The sequence below is a fragment of the Pseudoliparis swirei genome, chromosome 7 (assembly GCF_029220125.1).
Source record: "Pseudoliparis swirei isolate HS2019 ecotype Mariana Trench chromosome 7, NWPU_hadal_v1, whole genome shotgun sequence".
In the NCBI taxonomy this organism is placed as follows: Eukaryota; Metazoa; Chordata; class Actinopteri; order Perciformes; family Liparidae; genus Pseudoliparis; species Pseudoliparis swirei.
The window spans coordinates 13,393,012-13,412,573 of NC_079394.1; the positions used below are offsets into that span (position 1 = coordinate 13,393,012).

At 47.4% G+C, this 19,562-nt stretch overlaps 1 protein-coding gene across 5 annotated transcripts; it reads right to left on the minus strand.

Annotated features, from left to right (window-relative positions):
* Positions 1-461: 461 nt before the first annotated feature.
* LOC130196761 (dynamin-1) lies at positions 462-18,063 on the minus strand. 5 transcript variants are annotated; one of them, XM_056419088.1, is made up of 24 exons: positions 17,727-18,063; positions 16,163-16,236; positions 14,956-15,105; positions 14,655-14,858; positions 13,793-13,891; positions 13,291-13,451; positions 12,927-13,069; positions 12,555-12,690; positions 12,356-12,423; positions 12,120-12,258; positions 9,439-9,525; positions 9,288-9,358; positions 9,094-9,145; positions 6,019-6,030; positions 5,692-5,805; positions 5,297-5,406; positions 5,027-5,138; positions 4,761-4,772; positions 4,452-4,619; positions 4,300-4,386; positions 3,996-4,150; positions 3,757-3,915; positions 3,222-3,257; positions 462-2,938 (listed from the first exon to the last, which is right to left on the minus strand). In XM_056419088.1, the coding sequence occupies exons 1-23, from the start codon at positions 17,885-17,887 to the stop codon at positions 3,236-3,238; spliced, it is 2,496 nt and encodes an 831-aa protein (XP_056275063.1). In that variant the 5' UTR covers positions 17,888-18,063; the 3' UTR covers positions 462-2,938; positions 3,222-3,235. The 5 variants fall into 5 exon arrangements, with proteins under 5 accessions (XP_056275063.1, XP_056275061.1, XP_056275062.1 ...); XM_056419086.1 differs by lacking the exon at positions 3,222-3,257; XM_056419087.1 differs by lacking the exons at positions 3,222-3,257; positions 4,761-4,772.
* Positions 18,064-19,562: the final 1,499 nt, after the last annotated feature.

A 19,562-nucleotide genomic window follows, 5' to 3' on the forward strand; every position in this document is an offset into this window, starting at 1 on the left:
GCACCACCTGCTGGCAAGAAGCCCACAGCACTGCTCTGCTCCTCCACTCGTTGGATCAATAACTTGAGTTATTGATCACTTACTTGACAAGCTTTTAGTTTGATGTTGTTCAGTGTGATGATTCTCTGGCCGTCACCCGTGGGTTTCCCCCAAAAGCTCCAAGGATTATCAGACACCAACGAGGTTCCGTTCAAGAACATGTTTTATTGTGTTCCACACGCAACACACAGCAGACCGCACGACGACGCGTCTGCTCACTCGCCTCCCTACCTCGGGACCCGGGGATCAGGGGTCGGCAGCGGGTCACGGGGAACAGGGGTCGTCGGCAGCTCCGACGGGTCCTACACACGCGTCTGCTCACTCGCCTCCCTACCTCCAGCTCTGCTGCCCTTTTATATGAGCGATTTAGATAGCTGCCACATTCAGTTTACTGTAAAATAAATAAGACGGTTCGATTTTCTTCATTCAAACAAACTTTATTCATGTCAACAGTCTGATCATATGACACCTATACACACACACACACACATATGGGCTGCTGCATGTCAGTTGAATAGATCGATACATATATACGGTACATTATTCTTATCTTATTGACATATATTAATATATTAATACCAAACATTGAAGTTCTAATATCACAGTGAAGAGCTGCGTTCAGCATGCTAACATTCAGCTAACACCATGCTAATGCTCAGGTAACTATCAGCTAACACAATGCTAATGATTAGCTAACATTTAGCCAATGTTCAGCTCACGATGAGATAATGCTCAACTAACGATATGATAATGCTCATCTAACGATGTGATAATGCATAGCTAACGATGAGATAATGCTCAGCTAACGATGAGATAATGCTCAGCTAACGATGAGATAATGCTCAGCTAACGATGTGATAATGCTCAGCTAACGATGAGATAATGCTCAGCTAACGATATGATAATGCTCAGCTAACGATGAGATAATGCTCAGCTAACAATATGATAATGCTCAGCTAACGATGAGATAATGCTCAGCTAACGATGTGATAATGCTCAGCTAACGATGAGATAATGCTCAGCTAACGATGTGATAATGCTCAGCTAACGATGAGATAATGCTCAGCTAACGATATGATAATGCTCAGCTAACGATGAGATAATGCTCAGCTAACGATGTGATAATGCTCAGCTAACGATGAGATAATGCTCAGCTAACGATGTGATAATGCTCAGCTAACGATGAGATAATGCTCAGCTAACGATATGATAATGCTCAGCTAACGATGAGATAATGCTCAGCTAACAATATGATAATGCTCAGCTAACGATGAGATAATGCTCAGCTAACGATGTGATAATGCTCAGCTAACAGCGAGCTAACACAGTGAAATGTGTGCTTTGTAGATCGCAGCTCAGAACTGGACTCAACAGAATCAGCACCAACACATGTACAATACATAGTTACAGTTTAGCTTCTTTAACATGTAATACACTGAAAAAAACACATCTGAAGAATATAACAAATTATCAGATACATTAATATTGCTTTACATTGTTGTTTTATTTAAAACCTTTAGAACACTTTATCTTCTGAAGTCCTTTGTGAGTTTTCTATTTCTGTGATTTGAGACCAACTGGTGAACATAGAGGATTCAGCTGGTTGATGATTAATCTTTTCAGAAAACTAACCAGAAAATTAATCTTGAATAATAAATGACAAACCAGACCCCCAAGACTGACTTGTGATTATAAAATGGTAGTTGTTGGCATTGTGCTGATAAATTTGTCAATTGGTTTCAAAACCAGTTCAATTCAGTTTATTGTGTATAGCCCAACATCACAATGTGTATGGCTTTTCCATCCATACACATAGACATCCCTGACCTTTGATCTCACATCGGATCAGGAAACCCCCCCAAAAGTTAGAGCCAGTATGAACCAACTGGTACCGGGTAAAACCACTTTGGACTTGTCATAACAATTTAAATTCAGTGAGAACGAGTTGGAGAAAGAAAAAGACAACTGGATCCACTTGGATTAGAACAAGTTAGGACAGATTGGTACCAGTTAGAACCAGTTATGACCAGTAAGTACTAATTACAACCAGTTAGGATCAATATATCCTGGTCCAGGGTTAGGGGGGTTAGGGTTAGTAGGGTTTAGGATTAGGGGGGTTAGGGTTGTTAGGGTTAGGATTAGGATTAGGGGGTTAGTAGCCTTATGGGGGTTAGGATTGGGGGTTTAGGGTTGTGAGGGTTAGGGGGGCTTTCTGGGTCAATTAGCAGCACTAGGAATTTATTTCTGGACTATCAGGATAAAATGTGAGCTAAGATCAATAATGCAACATTAACATATTATTAAATAAATAGATTCATATATATTACATAATAAAATCACAAATTGTAAAAATAAATGACAAGTGAAAATAATATGTAAACTTTACACTGTAAAGAAAAGTCCCACAATGCAACACTTCAGCCTTATACAAGCTAAACAAAAGCAGAACTACAAGAAGAACTACAAATACTCAGAGTTGATGCGAGCTAATGGCTAGCTAACGATTAGCTAACGGCGAGCTAATGGCTAGCCAGCGACCAGCTAACGGGAACCCAGTTCGGCCTGAACATCCTGAGAGGGGTCAGAGCTCTTCACATTACAACATCTCTTCATCAGTACTTCAGGAATGTTTCTGTCACTATTGTGTTGATAAGATGACAGACATGCAGCTGAACTGTCTCACTCTCTTGACAGCAGACAGCTGAACCACATATGACATATAACCACTCGATATTGCTGATCATTTGCTATATAGTTATAATTCTTAAAGTTCACAGTAACAGTAGAGACCAGTAGAGACCAGTAGAACCATTCAGAAGAGAACACACCGGGTTCCACTCAACCCTCAACAGAAGACTGGGGGCTCTCTCCGTGGGCGGGGCTACCTCTACTGGGACGACTGGGAACAGAAGTAGAACAACAATGGTTAGGGTTAAAGGTCAACGGTCAATCAAAGAATACGGTTGGTACCAGAGAGAACCCGAGAGAACCCGAGAGAACCAGAGACAGACAGACAGACAGACAGACAGACAGACAGACAAACAGGAAGGCAGACAGACGGGTTGATGAGCTGTCAATCACAAAGCTCACAAAATTCTTCATCATTAGTGATTAATTATGATGCTGGAATCACATGGCGAGAGCAGCGATCTGATTGGAAGATGACACACATAATGACGTACCATTGGTGAACTCCTCACTGGTCACTGATAGAGATTCTGAAACAATAACCATATATGGTCAATATGAGGGGGCGGGGCTACCTACTCTGACACTAACACACCTGAGAACTGTCTGCTTAGCCTTATAAGACAAAGCTGTAGAGAGAGAGAAAGGCAGACAGACAGGTAGAGAGAGAAGGGCAGATAGACAGGTAGAGAGAGAAAGGCAGACAGAGAGGTAGAGAGAAAGAGACACACACAGACAGGTAGAGAGAGACAAGTAGCAAGACAGGTAGAGAGAGAAAGGCAGACAGAGAGGTAGAGAGAAAGAGACACACACAGACAGGTAGAGAGAGACAAGCAGCAAGACAGGTAGAGAGAGACAGGCAGACAGACAGGTAGAGATAGCCAGCCAGACAAACAAACAGGTAGAGACAGGCAGACAGACAGACAGGTAGGGAGAGTGTGATGGTACCTGCTGATATTTTGAGCTCTACAAAATAAACTGGATTGAAATCCAGAAACAGTTTTTTCTGACTGAGACTGTGTGTGGTACCTGGGGACTCCAGGGGGGGGCGCTCTGTTGGGTCTGTTGGGGGCTCCGGGGTCCGGTGACACCGCAGGACGAGACGGAGGGCCGGGCGCCGCTCGCCCTCCCGGACGCAGAGGGCCGGGGGGGGCCCGGCGCTGGGGGGTCGGGCTGGACATGGGGGACCTGCAGAGACCGGCAGAGAGACTCAGTGACAGGTTGGTGTAACAGCTGACCCGTTGCTAAGCGACCCGTTGCTAGGTTACCTGCGTCCCGACGGCATTCCCGTGACCTGCAGCCACGAGTCGTCCACCGGCGGCGGCATCGTCGTGGTGATGGTGGACGTGCTGATGTCACCGATGAGCTGGAGGCCTTCACGCAGGGCCAAGTACATCTTCAGGGTCTCGTCACGGTGCTGAGCCTGGGGGGGGGGGGGGGGAGAAGGAGATTGACAGGTGGAGAGAGAGAGACAGGTTATAAACTCATAGATTATAGGGGGGGTAAACCATCACTGTCTGTCTCCACCTGTCTGTCTCTCTCCATCTGTCTCTCCACCTGTCTGTCTCTCACCTGTTCCTGGGACTCCTCCATCAGGGTGTTCTGGTCTCCACAGGAGTAGAGCTGAGCCAGCAGGTCAGAGTGGATGAACTCCTTTGTCTAGGGCAGGAAGAGGTAGCGTCACTTCCTGTGTGTGTGTGTGTGTGTGTGTGTGTGTGTCCTACGTTGTTGACCATCAGGTGCATGATGGTCTTGGGGATCAAGTCCCTGACGGTCCTCTGGATGATTGACAGGTACGAGTCCACCAGGTTCCTGACGATCTCCACCTGTCGCTCTAGCTGAGGGTCCAGACTGTGGATCTGCCCGTCCTCCCTGGACTCCTCCACCTCCCCCTGCACACACACACAGAGGTTAGTACACACACACACACACACACACACACAGAGGTTAGTACACACACACACACACACACACACACACACAGAGGTTAGTACACACCCACGCGCACACACACAATAAATGACATAACTCACCTTGTCTTTATCCTGCAGGAGGAAGAAGAGTTATTGTTCAATATTATAATAATGATGTAATAATACTATAGTAATGATGTAGTAATACTATAGAAATTATGTAGTAATACTATAGTAATGATGTAGTAATACTATAGTAATGATGTAGTAATACTATAGAAATTATGTAGTAATACTTTAGTAATGATCTAGTAATACTCTAGTAATGTAGTAATAAAGTAATGATGTAGTAATATATAGCACTAATAAGTAGTGGTGAGTCTCACCACGGTGCGTTCAGGGTACACTCCAGCTCGTAGGAAAGAAGCCTTCCAGCTGTCCACCTCCTCCTGAGACTCGCTGGCCAGCTCCAGCTGACGGGAGTCTTTGTACACGTTCCTGGACCACGGAGGAGAAGCATGAGGGTCACCTGACCACAAGGGGACCTTAACCTAGGGTCACCTGACCACACAAGATTATTAAGCCATTCAACACAAACACAGATTAACAGGCACAGACACAGACAGACACACACACACACACACACACACACACACCTGTGTTCGATGTTGAACAGGGCAAAGACACATTTGCTGGACATGAAGCTCTTCTCGATGTCTTTGAATTTCAGGTTGTCCACAGGCAGCATATACTTCTTATCCTTCTCCTGCAGGGGGAGACAACAACAACAACAACAACACCAACAACACCAAATAGACTCAGGTTCTGAAACTAGATGTACTGGTAGATCCAGAGCTTTATCTTCTGGCTCAGCTTCCCTCAACAGACTTGTAGGAGTACAGAACTGGTCCACTTGTCCAGGTCAGAGTTTGAGCACACTCTCTGGTCCCTCTTTTACAAATGTGAACCACCACTCCGGTCCACCACTCCACAGGTGTGTGTGTGTGTGTGTGTGTGTGTGTGTGTGTGTGTGAGAGAGAGAGTGTGTCACCTCATCATCTTTGTACCAGGACAGCGTCTCGGCTGTCAGGACGAACCAGTACTCCTTAGCTCCTCCCTTCATAATGCTGATGTTGGTGATGGTCAGCCAACCTTTACGGATCACCTGCACACGCACACACATGTAAATACACAGAGACATACATACTCACATGTAGACACACAGACACACACACACACAGAGATGTAAATTTACAGACACACACTAACACATCATACACACACACACAGACTAATACACAGACACAGACATACACAGACACACACAGAAACACACACAGACAAACACACACTTTCACACACACTGTGATCCACTCACCATGATCTCATCCTGGTTGCCGTGGTGAGGGAGTGGGACAAGAGTAACATATGAATAAAGACTTTCAGGGTTAATGAAGTCCTTCTGTGACTCTGTCACACTTCCTGCAGACTTTGACTCATGGAATTACCCAAAATGCAAAGCTTTGAGGTCTTCAACTGCGGGTGAGCGGAGAAAGTAACGAGAAGAACAGCGTGTTGAGCCTTGTTAATTAAATGGATGGAAACATTATTCAGGATTTAAGATATAAAACAGTCATGTGATCATTTCACATATACAAACAAATACAAATAATTTATTAAATGCCCGACCAGAGAGGAGAACATTCTGGATCACTGCTACACCACAGTAAGCAGAGCCTATCACGCCATCCCCCGCGCTGCACTGGGACTCTCGGACCATGTCATGGTCCATTTGATTCCTGCATACAGGCAGAAACTTAAACTCTGCAAACCTGTTGTCAGGACTTCAACGCAGTGGACCAGTGAGGCTGTGGAGGATCTTCAGGCATGCTGCACAGACTGGGAGGTGTTCAGGACTGCTTCAGACAGCTTGGACGAGTACACGGAGGCTGTGACTTCTTACATCAGCTTCTGTGAGGACAGCTGTGTTCCATCACGCACCAGGGTGAGTTACAACAATGACAAACCCTGGTTCACAGTGAAACTCAAAAAGCTGAGACTGGAGAAGGAAGCGGCGTTCAGGAGTGGGAATAGAGACGGATATGTAGAGGCAAAATACAGGTTTAGGAAGGAGGTGAGAAATGCTAAACGTGTGTATTCGAAGAAACTTGAACACCAGTTCTCAGCCAACGACTCTGCCTCTGTCTGGAAAGGGCTGAGGCTGATCACCAACTGTAAGCCTCGAGCCTCCCACTCCACTAACGACTCACGCCTGGCCAACAGCTTGAATGAGTTCTACTGTCGCTTTGATGGACAATGGAGCAGTCCTGACACCTTCCCCCGTGACACCTCCCTCCAGCCCCAGCCCATCAACTGCACCGCCCCCGCCACAGCAGAGGCCTGCGCCTCACAACTGCCCGCCTCGGAGCTCCCTCCCCCCCCCTCCACAGTGACGACTCTCTCCATCCTTGAGAGAGACGTCAACAGACTTTTTAAGAGACAGAACCCCCGCAAAGCAGCCGGGCCAGACTCTGTCTCTCCATCAATCCTGAAGCACTGTGCTGATCAGCTGTCTCCGGTGTTCACAGACATTTTTAACACCTCACTGGAGACATGCCACGTACCAGCCTGCTTCAAGACCTCCACCATCATCACTGGACTCAACGACTACAGACCCGTCGCCCTGACCTCTGTGGTTATGAAGGCATTTGAGCGTCTGGTGCTGGTTCACCTCAAAGCCATCGCTGACCCTCTACTGGACCCCCTGCAGTTTGCCTACAGAGCCAACAGGTCTGTAGACGATGCGGTCAACATGGCCCTACACTTCATCCTCCAGCACCTGGACTCCTCAGGAACCGACGCCAGGATCCTGTTTGTTGACTTCAGCTCTGCCTTCAACACCATCATTCCGGCTCTGCTTCAGGACAAGCTCTCCCAGCTGAGCGTGCCTGACTCCACCTGCAGGTGGATCACCGACTTCCTGTCTGACAGGAGGCAACGCGTGAGGCTGGGGAAGCACGTCTCTGACTCCAGGACTATAAGCACCGGTTCCCCTCAGGGCTGCGTTCTTTCCCCTCGACTCTTCTCCCTGTATACCAACAGCTGCACCTCCAGTCACCAGTCCGTCAAGCTCCTGAAGTTCGCGGACGACACCACCCTCATTGGGCTCATCTCTGGGGGGGATGAGTCCGCTTACAGGTGGGAGATTGATCATCTGGTGACCTGGTGTGGGCAGAACAACCTGGAGCTAAATGCTCTGAAGACAGTGGAGATGGTGGTAGACTTCAGAAGGAACCCAGCCCCACCCACCCCCATCACCCTGAGGGACTCCCCAGTCGACACTGCATAGTCCTTCCGCTTCCTGGGCACCATCATCTCCCAGGACCTCAAGTGGGAGCTGAACATCAGCTCCCTCACCAAAAGAGCTCAACAGAGGATGTACTTTCTGCGGCAGCTGAAGAAGTTCAACCTGCCAAAGACAATGATGGTGCACTTCTACACCTGCATCATTGAGTCCATCCTCTCCTCCTGCATCACCATCTGGTACGCTGCTGCCACTGCCAGTGACAAAGGCAGACTGCAGCGTGTCATCCGTTCTGCCCAGAAGGTGATTGGCTGCAATCTGCCATCTCTACAGCACCTGTTCGCCTCTAGGACCCTGAGGCGGGCGGGTCACATTGTGGCCGATCCCTCCCACCCGGGTCACAAACTCTTTGAGGTCCTTCCCTCCGGCAGGAGGCTGTGGTCCATCAGGACCAAAACCTCACGCCACAAAACCAGCTTCTTCCCGGCTGCCGTTGGCCTCATGAACAAGGCCCGGACCCCCACCTGACGGGGTCACTTATCCCTCCCCCACACCTCAAGCCTGTGTTATGCACACACTACTTTGCACACTGAACATTGCACATGCACTTTTGCACTCCTGCCCTGCTTTTTGTATTGTAGTACTTATTGTGTTTGTATAGTACTTATTGTGTTTGTATGTTTTATGTTCATTCTATGTTCACTGTATGCACCTATACACCAGAACAAATTCCAGGTAGGTGTAAACCTACTTGGCAATAAATACAATTCTGATTCTGATTCTAATTCACTAGTCCAGACCAGGACAGACCCTCAACCTGTCAATCAAAAGGTTCTGGATGTGTTGCCCTGTGCCATGTCTGAGCCTCTCACACTCGACAAGAGTCAAAGAATCAAAGGTCCAAACAGTCAAATGTTTAACGAGTCAAAGAGTCAACGAGTTGACGGTTTAATGAGTCAAAGAGTTGAACGTTTTAAGAGTTGAACGTTTTAAGACTCAAAGGGCAAAAGAGCCAAAGGTACAAAGCGTCAACGCATCAACATGGTTCAGAGTCAAATGTTTAGAGAGTCAAAGGTTCAGAGAGTCAAAGGTCCAAAGAACCAAAGATCCAAAGAGTTAAAGGTCCAAAGATTACCTACTCGGACTCACCTGGTTTCCTGCTGCTTTCTTCTTGCTCATCTGACTGCTCTTCTGCTGAGCACTGACAGAGAGACAGACAGGTAAGACAGAGAGACAGGTAGGCAGACAGAGAGAGAGACAGACAAGTAGATAGACAGACAGGTAGAGATCAGCATGTTTGTTGTAAAACTGGAGGTTCTTATTTTTCTGGAGGACTTTCTTACTTTGCAAAGCCGAGGAAGTCTTCATGGTTTGTGTTCATGTAGGCCAATTCGATGTCAATCAGCAGCATCACCTGAAGATACAGACAGACGGGTAGGTTAGAAAGACAGGCAAAAAGGCAGATAGACAGACAGGTAGGTAGGTCAGACATACCTGGCCTTTGGTGCGACTCTCTCGGTCTCTTATGTGCTGAGTAACGATTCTCTCCATCTCCTCTCTGAGCATCGGAAACTGAGCCAGCTACACAGGGAGCACAGAGACCAGGGGTCAAAGGTCAAAGATCAGGAGAACAATAACCAGCTGCAGTACCTTCTGAGTACACTGTTATGTAGCAGTATATAGCAGGAATTGTACTAGTAGTGCTTGTAGTAGCAGTAACAGCAGTAGCAGTAGTCGTAGTAGTAGTAGTAGTAGTAGCAGTAGTAGTAGTAACAGCAGTAGTCGTAGTAGTAGTAGTATAGCAGGGCTCTCAAGTCTCACGCATTGAGCGTGAGACTCACGCATTTCAGTCTTAACTCCCGCACTCCCGCCACACATCGTATTTCTCACGCTGAAAAAAAACTCTCGGCTCTTTGATGTTTTAATGCAGGGGTGCTCAATACGTCGATCGCGGTCGCCGCAGAGTTCCGACGCCGGTCTGCCCCCCCCCCGTCAACAACTCTTCTCGGAGCTCTTGCCTGTCTTCAATACTTGAGAGCCCTGTGATTGATATCCGAAAATTTCCGTCCCGGGGGCGCTGATGGAAATGTCACGCTTGCCTGTCTTCAAAACTTGAGAGCCCTGTAGTAGTAGCAGTATAGTAGTAGTAGCAGTAGTAGCAGTAGTAGCAGAGCTACCAACTCTCACGGTTTCGCCGTGTGACACACGCTTTTGCATGTTTTCACACGCTCTCACGCCACACAACCAATATCTCACGGCAAAAGAAATTCTGATTTTGGGCCGAGGCGCATTGGTTTCTTTTCAAACTCCGCGACGATAGATGGCGCTAAGGAGCGCATCTATAAACCTATTCGCTGCATAGACATCCTATTTACCTCAAAGAGTCCCGAAGTTAGCAACAGAAGAAGATTTTCAAACAGACAACGAGCAGAGACTGCGGTGTGTTAATGCAGGGCTCTCAAGTGTCACGCATTGAGCGGGACACTCACGCATTTCGGTCTTACGTCACGCACTCCCGCCACACATCGTATTTATCACGCTGAAAAAACTCTCGGCTATTTAATGTTTTAATGTGCCGCAGCGCGCAAACATGAGCTGGCCGCGCTGCCCTCACCGTGGAGGAATCAAGCGCTCCCCTGGAGTTCTGCTGTGAGGAGCCACTTATCAGCCAATCAAATAAAAGAAATGGGCTACACAATAGCCAATCAGAAAAAACGTATCTGTTGTATCTGTAAGATTTAATCCAGCAACCAATGAAAATAAAGCATCATGGATAGATATGTCACTCTTGCCTGTCTTCAAACTTGAGAGCCCTGTTAATGACATGTGGTTCAATTAAGTTCTCACTCTCTTAAACTTTAAATCTTGAAATAATTTGTTGTGTTTGTGCGTGTGATTTTGTGTGGTGATGTAAACTCAGCTGTCATAAGGAGCAGCAGGAGAGCATCTTGTTAACCTCTTGGTATCCTGCATGCTCAACACATCATAGCATTGTTTGTTAAGGCTGCCCACATAGCATTTATCACTTTATTTGCAGGCCTAGGAAAAGGACCCTCTCAAAAATTTTCCAAAAAGCTCTTTGAACAAGTAAGATGTATTATAAAGAATTTAACATAAAGACAGGACATTTATGCAATAGAATTAGGCATGTTTTTGTAAATGAGAGTAGAGTTATTAAAAAACATTTTAATTATTTAAGGTAGCAAAGATGCCTCGTAAAAGACCTTTGCCAGGCCAGAATGCAGGGTACAACATGGGTACAATGCCAAATTAATTCAAATTTCCTAATATTTGAGCCACCAACGTGTGTGGCTGCGTGCGCGGCAACATTTTGGTCACCCCGACAAAATCTCACTCCAAGGTTTTTTGAAAAGTTGGCAGCTCTGTAGTAGCAGTAGTAGTAGCAGCAGTAGTAGTAGCAGTAGTAGTAGTAGCAGTAGTAGTAGTAGCAGTAGTAGTAGCAGCAGTAGTAACAATAGTAGGGGGACCAGCCGTCCTCTTTTCCCCGGACATGTCCTCTTTTTGAGACCTAAAAGATGCGTCCGGCAGGGATTCCAAAAACGTCCGGGATTTTGCTTCGTCGGATATTTGTGTTTCTCTGGGTCTTTCACAAACTAGTTATTACGCCCTTACAAGTTTTGGAAATGGTATCTCCCTTACGTTCCACCTTCTTGCGCGAGCTCTGACAATAGAGAGAACAGTCATTGGTCGACCGATCTCAGTGTTGCCAGATACACGATAATTATCCTCCAAATATGACCATTTTGAGCCTTTGCTACGATACTTCACTATTTCCAATCTGGCAACACTGAGCACCTCGCCGCCTCCACTAGTTGCATTGTTTACAGCACATGACATCTTTTTTATTTGTTATCATTTTTGCTTCAATATATGGACAAGACACATTAAAGAAGCGCTGGACTAAATGCCACAAAAAAGATTTGTTTTATATTTGCAGTTTTGTTAAAGCTCAATAAATAGATGTTCATATAGTCATTTGTGTCATTTTTGTCATTTCATTTGTGACATTTGTATGCATTCACATGGTCATGGTGCGGCATGCTATACACTACCCCTCCCCCGTGACGAAGTGTCCTCTTTTTCACAAACTCAAATCAAACCCGAAACAATAGTAGTAGCAGTAGTAGTGGTCGTGGTAGCAGTAGTACTGGTACCTTCTGGGTACACTGTCTCACGGTGTTCACCAGCTCGTTGATCACCATGTCGACACATTTCTGACACGGCTCTTTGATCTGAGCGATGAGACGCTTCACGATGGTCTCAAACGCCATGTCAGGAGTAAACAGACCGGTCCTGAGGAGAGACGCCAATCACACTGATCAATAACATCAGAGGACACAACTCATTGATACCCAATCACACTGATCAATACAGTCTCTGGATATCTCACCTGATTCCGTGGATGTTCTTGATGGCATAGCTTATCTCTTTACGAAGAGTCTTCTCATCACTCTCCAACTACACACACACACACACACACACACACACACAAACAAAAGTAGCAGGTGAAGTAAGGGTTTTCTAATAATAGATCACAGGTATATTGGTCCAGGTGTGTGTGTATGTGTGCATGTGTGTGTGTGTGTTACCTTGACCAGCTCAAAGGGGAAGCGCTCATGGAAGATGCGGTTGATCTTCGCTCCTCCTGACAGCTCGTATGTTTCCACCTGATCTCCAGATCCTTCAATTCGCTTCTCAAAGTCCACCGCGAACTGCTGCACCATCCTACACACACACACACACACACATTAGCATCTGTGGCGCATTAGCATCTATGTGTATTCCTGTGAAGTATTAGCATCTACATGTAGCATTATCATCTACATGTAGCATTAGCATATACATTTACCATTAGTATCTATATCTAGCATTAGCATCTATGTTTATCAATGTGTAGCATTAGCATCTCTACACAGCATTAGCATCGCTACATAGCATTAGCATCTCTGCGTAGCACTGACTGCAGCAGGGCCTTGGTCTTGCGTCCCGGGTCGTCCGGCCTGAAGTTCTTGTACTCCTCCACTTCCTTCTCGATGGACAGCAGCTGGCTCTGCAGTTTGCTGCGTAACGCCGGCAACGTGTCCCGGATATGGTTGGTCAGTTGCTAGAGGAACGGAGACACACTTTGTTACTGGACTAGGTTACAGAGGAAGCTGATCGCTAACGCTAACCTCCTGGACACATGTGGCACACATGCGAGATACACAGAGACATTTCAGGAGGCAAAGTAACTTATACTTTCGTTGGGCTTTCTGAGGACATTAGAAGAAGAAGAGGATTACCCATAACACCTAAAGGAAGACCGTTGTGAGTTTGTGGGCAAACCTGGTTGAGGACCTTCTGCAGGTAGCCGGTGCCCATGCGGTCGGCCAGGTGTCGGTATGATGGGTGAGACAGGAAGAACTTCCTCTCAGCCTGCAGAGCTGCTGTGATGTCTTTCCGCCCATCGATGTCCTTCTGACTGCGGTTCACCACCCCGATGTAACCTGAGTTCAGAGTTCATCATTGTGTCTGTGAGGACACCTAAGAGTCCGTTACCTGAGCTTATCGTTGTCTCTGAGGACACCTAGGAGTTTGTTACCTCAGCTTATCATTGTCTCTGTGAAGAAACCTAGGAGTCCGTTACCTGACCGTATCATTGTCTTTGTGAGGGAGTTATTAACCATCACATGATCTCTTATCATTGTTAATGGTGTCGTCAAAACTAAAGTTCTAGTCTTTGTCTTCGGAACAGTTTTGTTTCCTATGTTAAGTTTAAGAAACGTCTTCAGTCAGTTATTCAGTCATTGTTTTCAATTCTTACCTCTCTACTGGTTTCAGATCTTACCTCTGCGCAGTGGGAGCAGTTTGTTCTCCAGAATGTCTCTGGCATCCGTCCCTTCATCCATCAGGTCCAGTTTTGTGATCACACCGATGGTCCTGAGACCTAAACCGGGTTGAAGTCGAAGACAGACATGTGAAGGACACACAAAGTCTCTTTGTTGTGGTTTTGATTGACACCTTAAAAGGTCAAGGAGGTGAGGGTCGAGCAGGTGAGGGTCGAGGAGGTGAAGGAACAAGGAGGTGAGGCGACGAGGAGGTAAGGGGCAAAGAGGTGAGGGGCCGCGGAGGTAAGGGGACGAGGAGTTGATGGGTCGAGCAGGTGAGGGGACGAGGAGGTGATGGGTCGAGGAGGTGAGAGGTCGAGGAGGTGATGGGTCAAAGAGGTGAGGGTACGAGGAGGTAAAGGGATGAGGAGGTGAGGGGTCAAAGAGGTGAGGGGAACGAGGAGCTGATGGGTCGAGCAGGTGAGGGGACGAGGAGGTGATGGGTCGAGGAGGTGAGAGGTCGAGGAGGTGATGGGTCAAAGAGGTGAGGGTACGAGGAGGTAAGGGGATAAGGAGGTGAGGGGTCAAAGATGTGAGGGGTCAAAGAGGTGTGGGACAAGGAGGTGATGGGTCGAGGAGGTGAGGAGTCAAAGAGGTGAGAGAACAAGGAGGTTAGGGGCCGCAGAGGTGATGTGTCAAAGAGGTGAGGGACGAGAAGGTGATGGGACAAGGAGGTGAGGGGACAAGGAGGTGAGGGGACAAGGAGGTGATGGGATAAGGGGGTGATGGGTCGCGGAGGTGATGGGTCAAATAGGTGATGGGACAAGGAGGTGATGGGACAAGGAGGTGCGGGGACACAGATGTGAGGGGACGAGGACTGGCCTTGGGGGTCGACCTCCTTGGCGATCTTCAGAGCGTCCGAGTTGGCGAGGTCGGAGTTGGCCGGAGAGACGGACAGAAGGAGGCAGTTGTCTTTGGTGACGAACTGAAGGAGCATCTCTTTGATCTGATTCTCGATGTCGGCCGGCTGATCCCCAACCGGGACCTTTGTCATCCCGGGAAGATCCACCAGGGTGAGGTTCAGTACTGAAGACACACACAGGGGGCGAGGGTGAGGGGTTGTGTATATGTAATATGTGTGTATATGTGTGTAAACATGTGTATCTGTATCAGTGTGGGGTACCGTTGGGGGAGTACACCCTCAGGTTAATGGGGATGGGACTGATTCCTTTGTTCTGGCCGGTGATTCGATCCGTTTCAGCTTCGATCTCCTGACGGACTTCATCAAAGTCGACAAACTTCTTCCCTTTGCAGTGCAGGAACTCTGCATACTCTGATCAATACACAAGATCAGCTCAGATTCAATTCAGTTTACTTTATAGAGCCCAGAATCACTCAATACAAATTCCCCTCATAGGGCTTTACCATCTGTACACATAGACATTCCTGACCTTTGACCTCACATCGAATCAGAAAAAAAAATCCCCCAAAAATAGACTGAATAAAAAAAGGTCTGAACCCTTCAGGAGAGTAACAAAGGAGGATCACTCTCCAGGATGGACAGAAGAATAGATGTCATGGGACCAGATGAACAATAGATGTCATGGGACCAGATGAACAATAGATGTCATGTGACCAGTCCCTACTGCTCCTTTACTGGGACAGACGTACACACACACACACACAGATTAGCCCCAGCTGGGCTGATTAACAATCAGCCACCAGCTGAGGCCAATTAGACCTGGTCCCGACACCGTTTCCTGAACTACACCCCTGCTCCACCCACTCTGCAGCCGAGCCTAAACACCCCCCGCTACCACAGTATTGCTTCCTTCTTCCAGCTCTAAACTCTTTGCCAAATGACAAGGGTCCTTTGTGGTCACATGGCGAGTGGGGGATGTCGACTATGAGGTGGTGCGTTCTGACAGGGGCGGAGCTACACAGATCTACCACCTCAACCTCCTAAAAACATGGAGGGAGGCAAAGTCTGTTTCTCTGGTGTCCGCAGTATCTGAGAGAGAGGAGCTGGGGCCTGAGGTCCCAAAATCTACCAATCCATCCTTGCTCCTTTGACCGGCCGGTGCTGTACATCAGCCGCAAGCTGTTGGAGAGGGAGGGCAGGTACAGCACGGTGGAGAAGGCGTGCCTGGCTATCTGGTGGGCGGTCGACTCTCTGCGCTACTACCTCCTGGGACGCTCGTTCACCCTCTGGTCGGACCACGTCCGCTCCAGTGGCTCCACCGCATGAAAGATACCAACGCCCGGATCACTCTGGGGTTTCTGGCTTTACAGCCTTTTAACTTCTTTGGGCTAAAGCTCCCTGAGAGGAAACTGGACTTAACAAACTCATTGATCACAGTGTAACCATGACGACGGTAAACATGTCTCACCTGTCGGACAGTTGATGAGCTGAAGCACCAGAGGGCGACGAGTCACGATACCTGAACCACGAGGGAGGAAGTCTCTGAGAGAGGAGGAGGAGGAAGAGGAAGAGGAGAAGGAAGATGAAGAGGAGAAAAGGAAGATGAGGGGGAAAGGGAAGAGGAAGAAGAGGAGGGGATGAGGAGAAGGAAGAAGTAAGAAGAATATCAAGAAGACATTATTCCATGACATCATTCTCTCACTTTAATATTTTACATGTTTCTGTACATCACGTAGAGAACAGAGTACCTGAACATGTAGAGAACAGAGTACCTGAACATGTAGAGAACAGAGTACCTGAACATGTAGAGAACAGAGTACCTGAACATGTAGAGAACAGAGTACCTGAACAGGTAGAGAACAGAGTACCTGAACAGGTAGAGAACAGAGTACCTGAACAGGTAGAGAACAGAGTACCTGAACAGGTAGAGAACAGAGTACCTGAACAGGTAGAGAACAGAGTACCTGAACATGTAGAGAACAGAGTACCTGAACAGGTAGAGAACAGAGTACCTGAATGGGTAGAGAACAGAGTACCTGAACAGGTAGAGAACAGAGTACCTGAACATGTAGAGAACAGAGTACCTGAACAGGTAGAGAACAGAGTACCTGAATGGGTAGAGAACAGAGTACCTGAACATGTAGAGAACAGAGTACCTGAACTGACTTTGACCATCTCTAACTGAGTCAGCTGACATTACAGGGATACAACAGGTGTGTTCACTGACCGTCTGTGATTTCTGAAGCACTCAAACACGGAATAAGAAATTAGCCTACAGAATAGAAAATAGATTTAACTTCAAATGTTGATAAATAATTTAAAAGATCTGAAGGTTACAATACAAATAGTTCAATCATTTTATAAAAAAATATGATATCATTATATTATATCATATTATTACATCACATTAATTTACTATGAGACAAACAGGCAGAGACAGAGAGACAGACAGACAGGCAGAGAGACAGGCAGAGAGACAGGCAGAGAGACAGACAGACAGGCAGAGAGACAGACAGGCAGAGAGACAGACAGACAGGCAGAGAGACAGAGAGACAGGCAGAGAGACAGACAGACAGACAGACAGGCAGAGAGACAGAGAGACAGACAGAGAGACAGAGAGACAGGCAGAGAGAGAGAGAGACAGGCAGAGAGACAGAGAGACAGACAGACAGGCAGGCAGAGAGACAGACAGAGAGACAGGCAGAGAGGCAGACAGACAGAGAGACAGAGAGACAGGCAGAGAGGCAGACAGGCAGAGAGACAGAGAGACAGGCAGAGAGACAGACAGAGAGACAGACAGACAGACAGACAGAGACAGACAGAGAGACAGACAGAGAGACAGACAGACAGGCAGAGAGACAGAGAGACAGGCAGAGAGACAGACAGAGAGACAGACAGACAGGCAGACAGAGAGACAGACAGAGAGACAGACAGACAGAGAGACAGACAGACAGAGAGACAGGCAGAGAGGCAGACAGACAGAGAGACAGAGACACAGGCAGAGAGGCAGACAGACAGGCAAACGGACTCACCTGCCCACGAAGTTCTCCAGCACCGAGCTCTTCCCGGCGCTCTGCCCGCCCACCACCGCGATCTGCGGCAGGTCGAGACTCGAGTTCTGCCCGATGGACGAGAACGCGTCCTGGAGCCGGTTCACCAGCGGGATCAGGTCCTCCATGCCCCGGTTCCCCATGGCGGCGCGGGAGAGAGAGACAGGTGGAGAGAGAGAGACAGGTGGAGAGAGAGAGAGAGGCCAGAGGCTGCAGGAGAATCAGACAGACAGGTGGAGATGCTGCAGCGGTCTGTCGCTCCGTGTCCCGTCTCACGTCATCACGCTGTCCTCGTGCAGCTGCTGAAACCTTAAATCGATAATCGATCTGTAGCGATAGCGAGAGGGATGAAGATGAAGCTGCAGCTGTGACCTTCAGCGTTTCTCTTCTCTCCTCCTGTGAGGAGGAACTCGTGCATCCGGTCCGTTCCTTCACAATAAAAGCCCAGACCCAGTGCCGCCGCTCCCATAACGCGCACTACGCGTTATGGGAGCCCCTGAGGGGGCACCAAAAAATAGGCAGAACAAGAGATATATTTAACTGCTCCCCTATATATAACTAAATATATTACTATATTACATACATATATATATATATCAGGGCTCTCAAGTTTTGAAGACAGGCAATTAAGCGTGACATTTCCATCAGCACCCGATGCTCACCTGTGCGCGCATCATAATAGGGGGGGGGGGGGTGCTAGTGACTTTTTCTTTGCCCGGTCCCGATGCGCGCAGACCGGCGTCGGAGCTCTGCAGCGACCGCGATCGACCAATCGATCACGATCGGCGTATTGAGCACCCCTGCATTCAAACATTAAATAGCCGAGTTTTTTTCAGCGTGAGAAATACGATGTGTGGCGGGAGTGCGTGAGTTAAGACCGAAATGCGTGAGTCTCACGCTCAATGCGTGAGACTTGAGAGCCCTGATATATACAGGACTGTCTCAGAAAATTAGAATATTGTGATAAATTCCTTTATTTTCTGTAATGCAATTAAAAAAACAAAAATGTCATGCATTCTGGATTCATTACAAATCAACTGAAATATTGCAAGCCTTTTATTCTTTTAATATTGCTGATTATGGCTTACAGCTTAAGAAAACTCTAAAATCCTATCTCATAAAATTTGAATATTTCCTCAGAACAAGTAAAAAAAAAGATTTATAACAGCAAAACAAAATCAAACATTTGAAAATGTCCATTAATGCACTCAGTACTTGGTTGGGAATCCTTTTGCATGGATTACTGCATCAATGCGGCGTGGCATGGAGGCAATCAGCCTGTGGCATTGCTGAGGGTTTATGGATGCCCAGGATGCTTCAATAGCGGCCTTTAGCTCATTTGCATTGTTGGGTCTGGTGTCTTTCAGCTTCTTCTTCATAATACCCCACAAATTCTCTATGGGGTTCAGGTCAGGGGAATTGGCAGGCCAATCGAGGACAGTAATGCCATGGTCAGTACACCAGTTACTGGTGGTTTTGGCACTGTGGGCAGGTGCCAGATCATGCTGGAAAATGAAATCCTCATCTCCATAGAGCTTTTCAGCAGACGGAAGCATGTAGTGCTCTAAAATCTCTTGGTACACAGCTGCATTTACTCTGGACTTGATGAAACACAGTGGACCAACACCAGCAGCTGACATGGCTCCCCAAACCATCACTGACTGTGGGAACTTCACACTGGATTTCAAGCAACTTGGATTTTGCTGTTAAGGCTGCGGTCATCTCTCTTGGTTGTGCAGCGTTTCCTGCCACATTTCCCCCTTCCAACAGACTTTTTGTGGATGTGCTTTGAAACTGCACTCTGTGAACAGCTTGCTC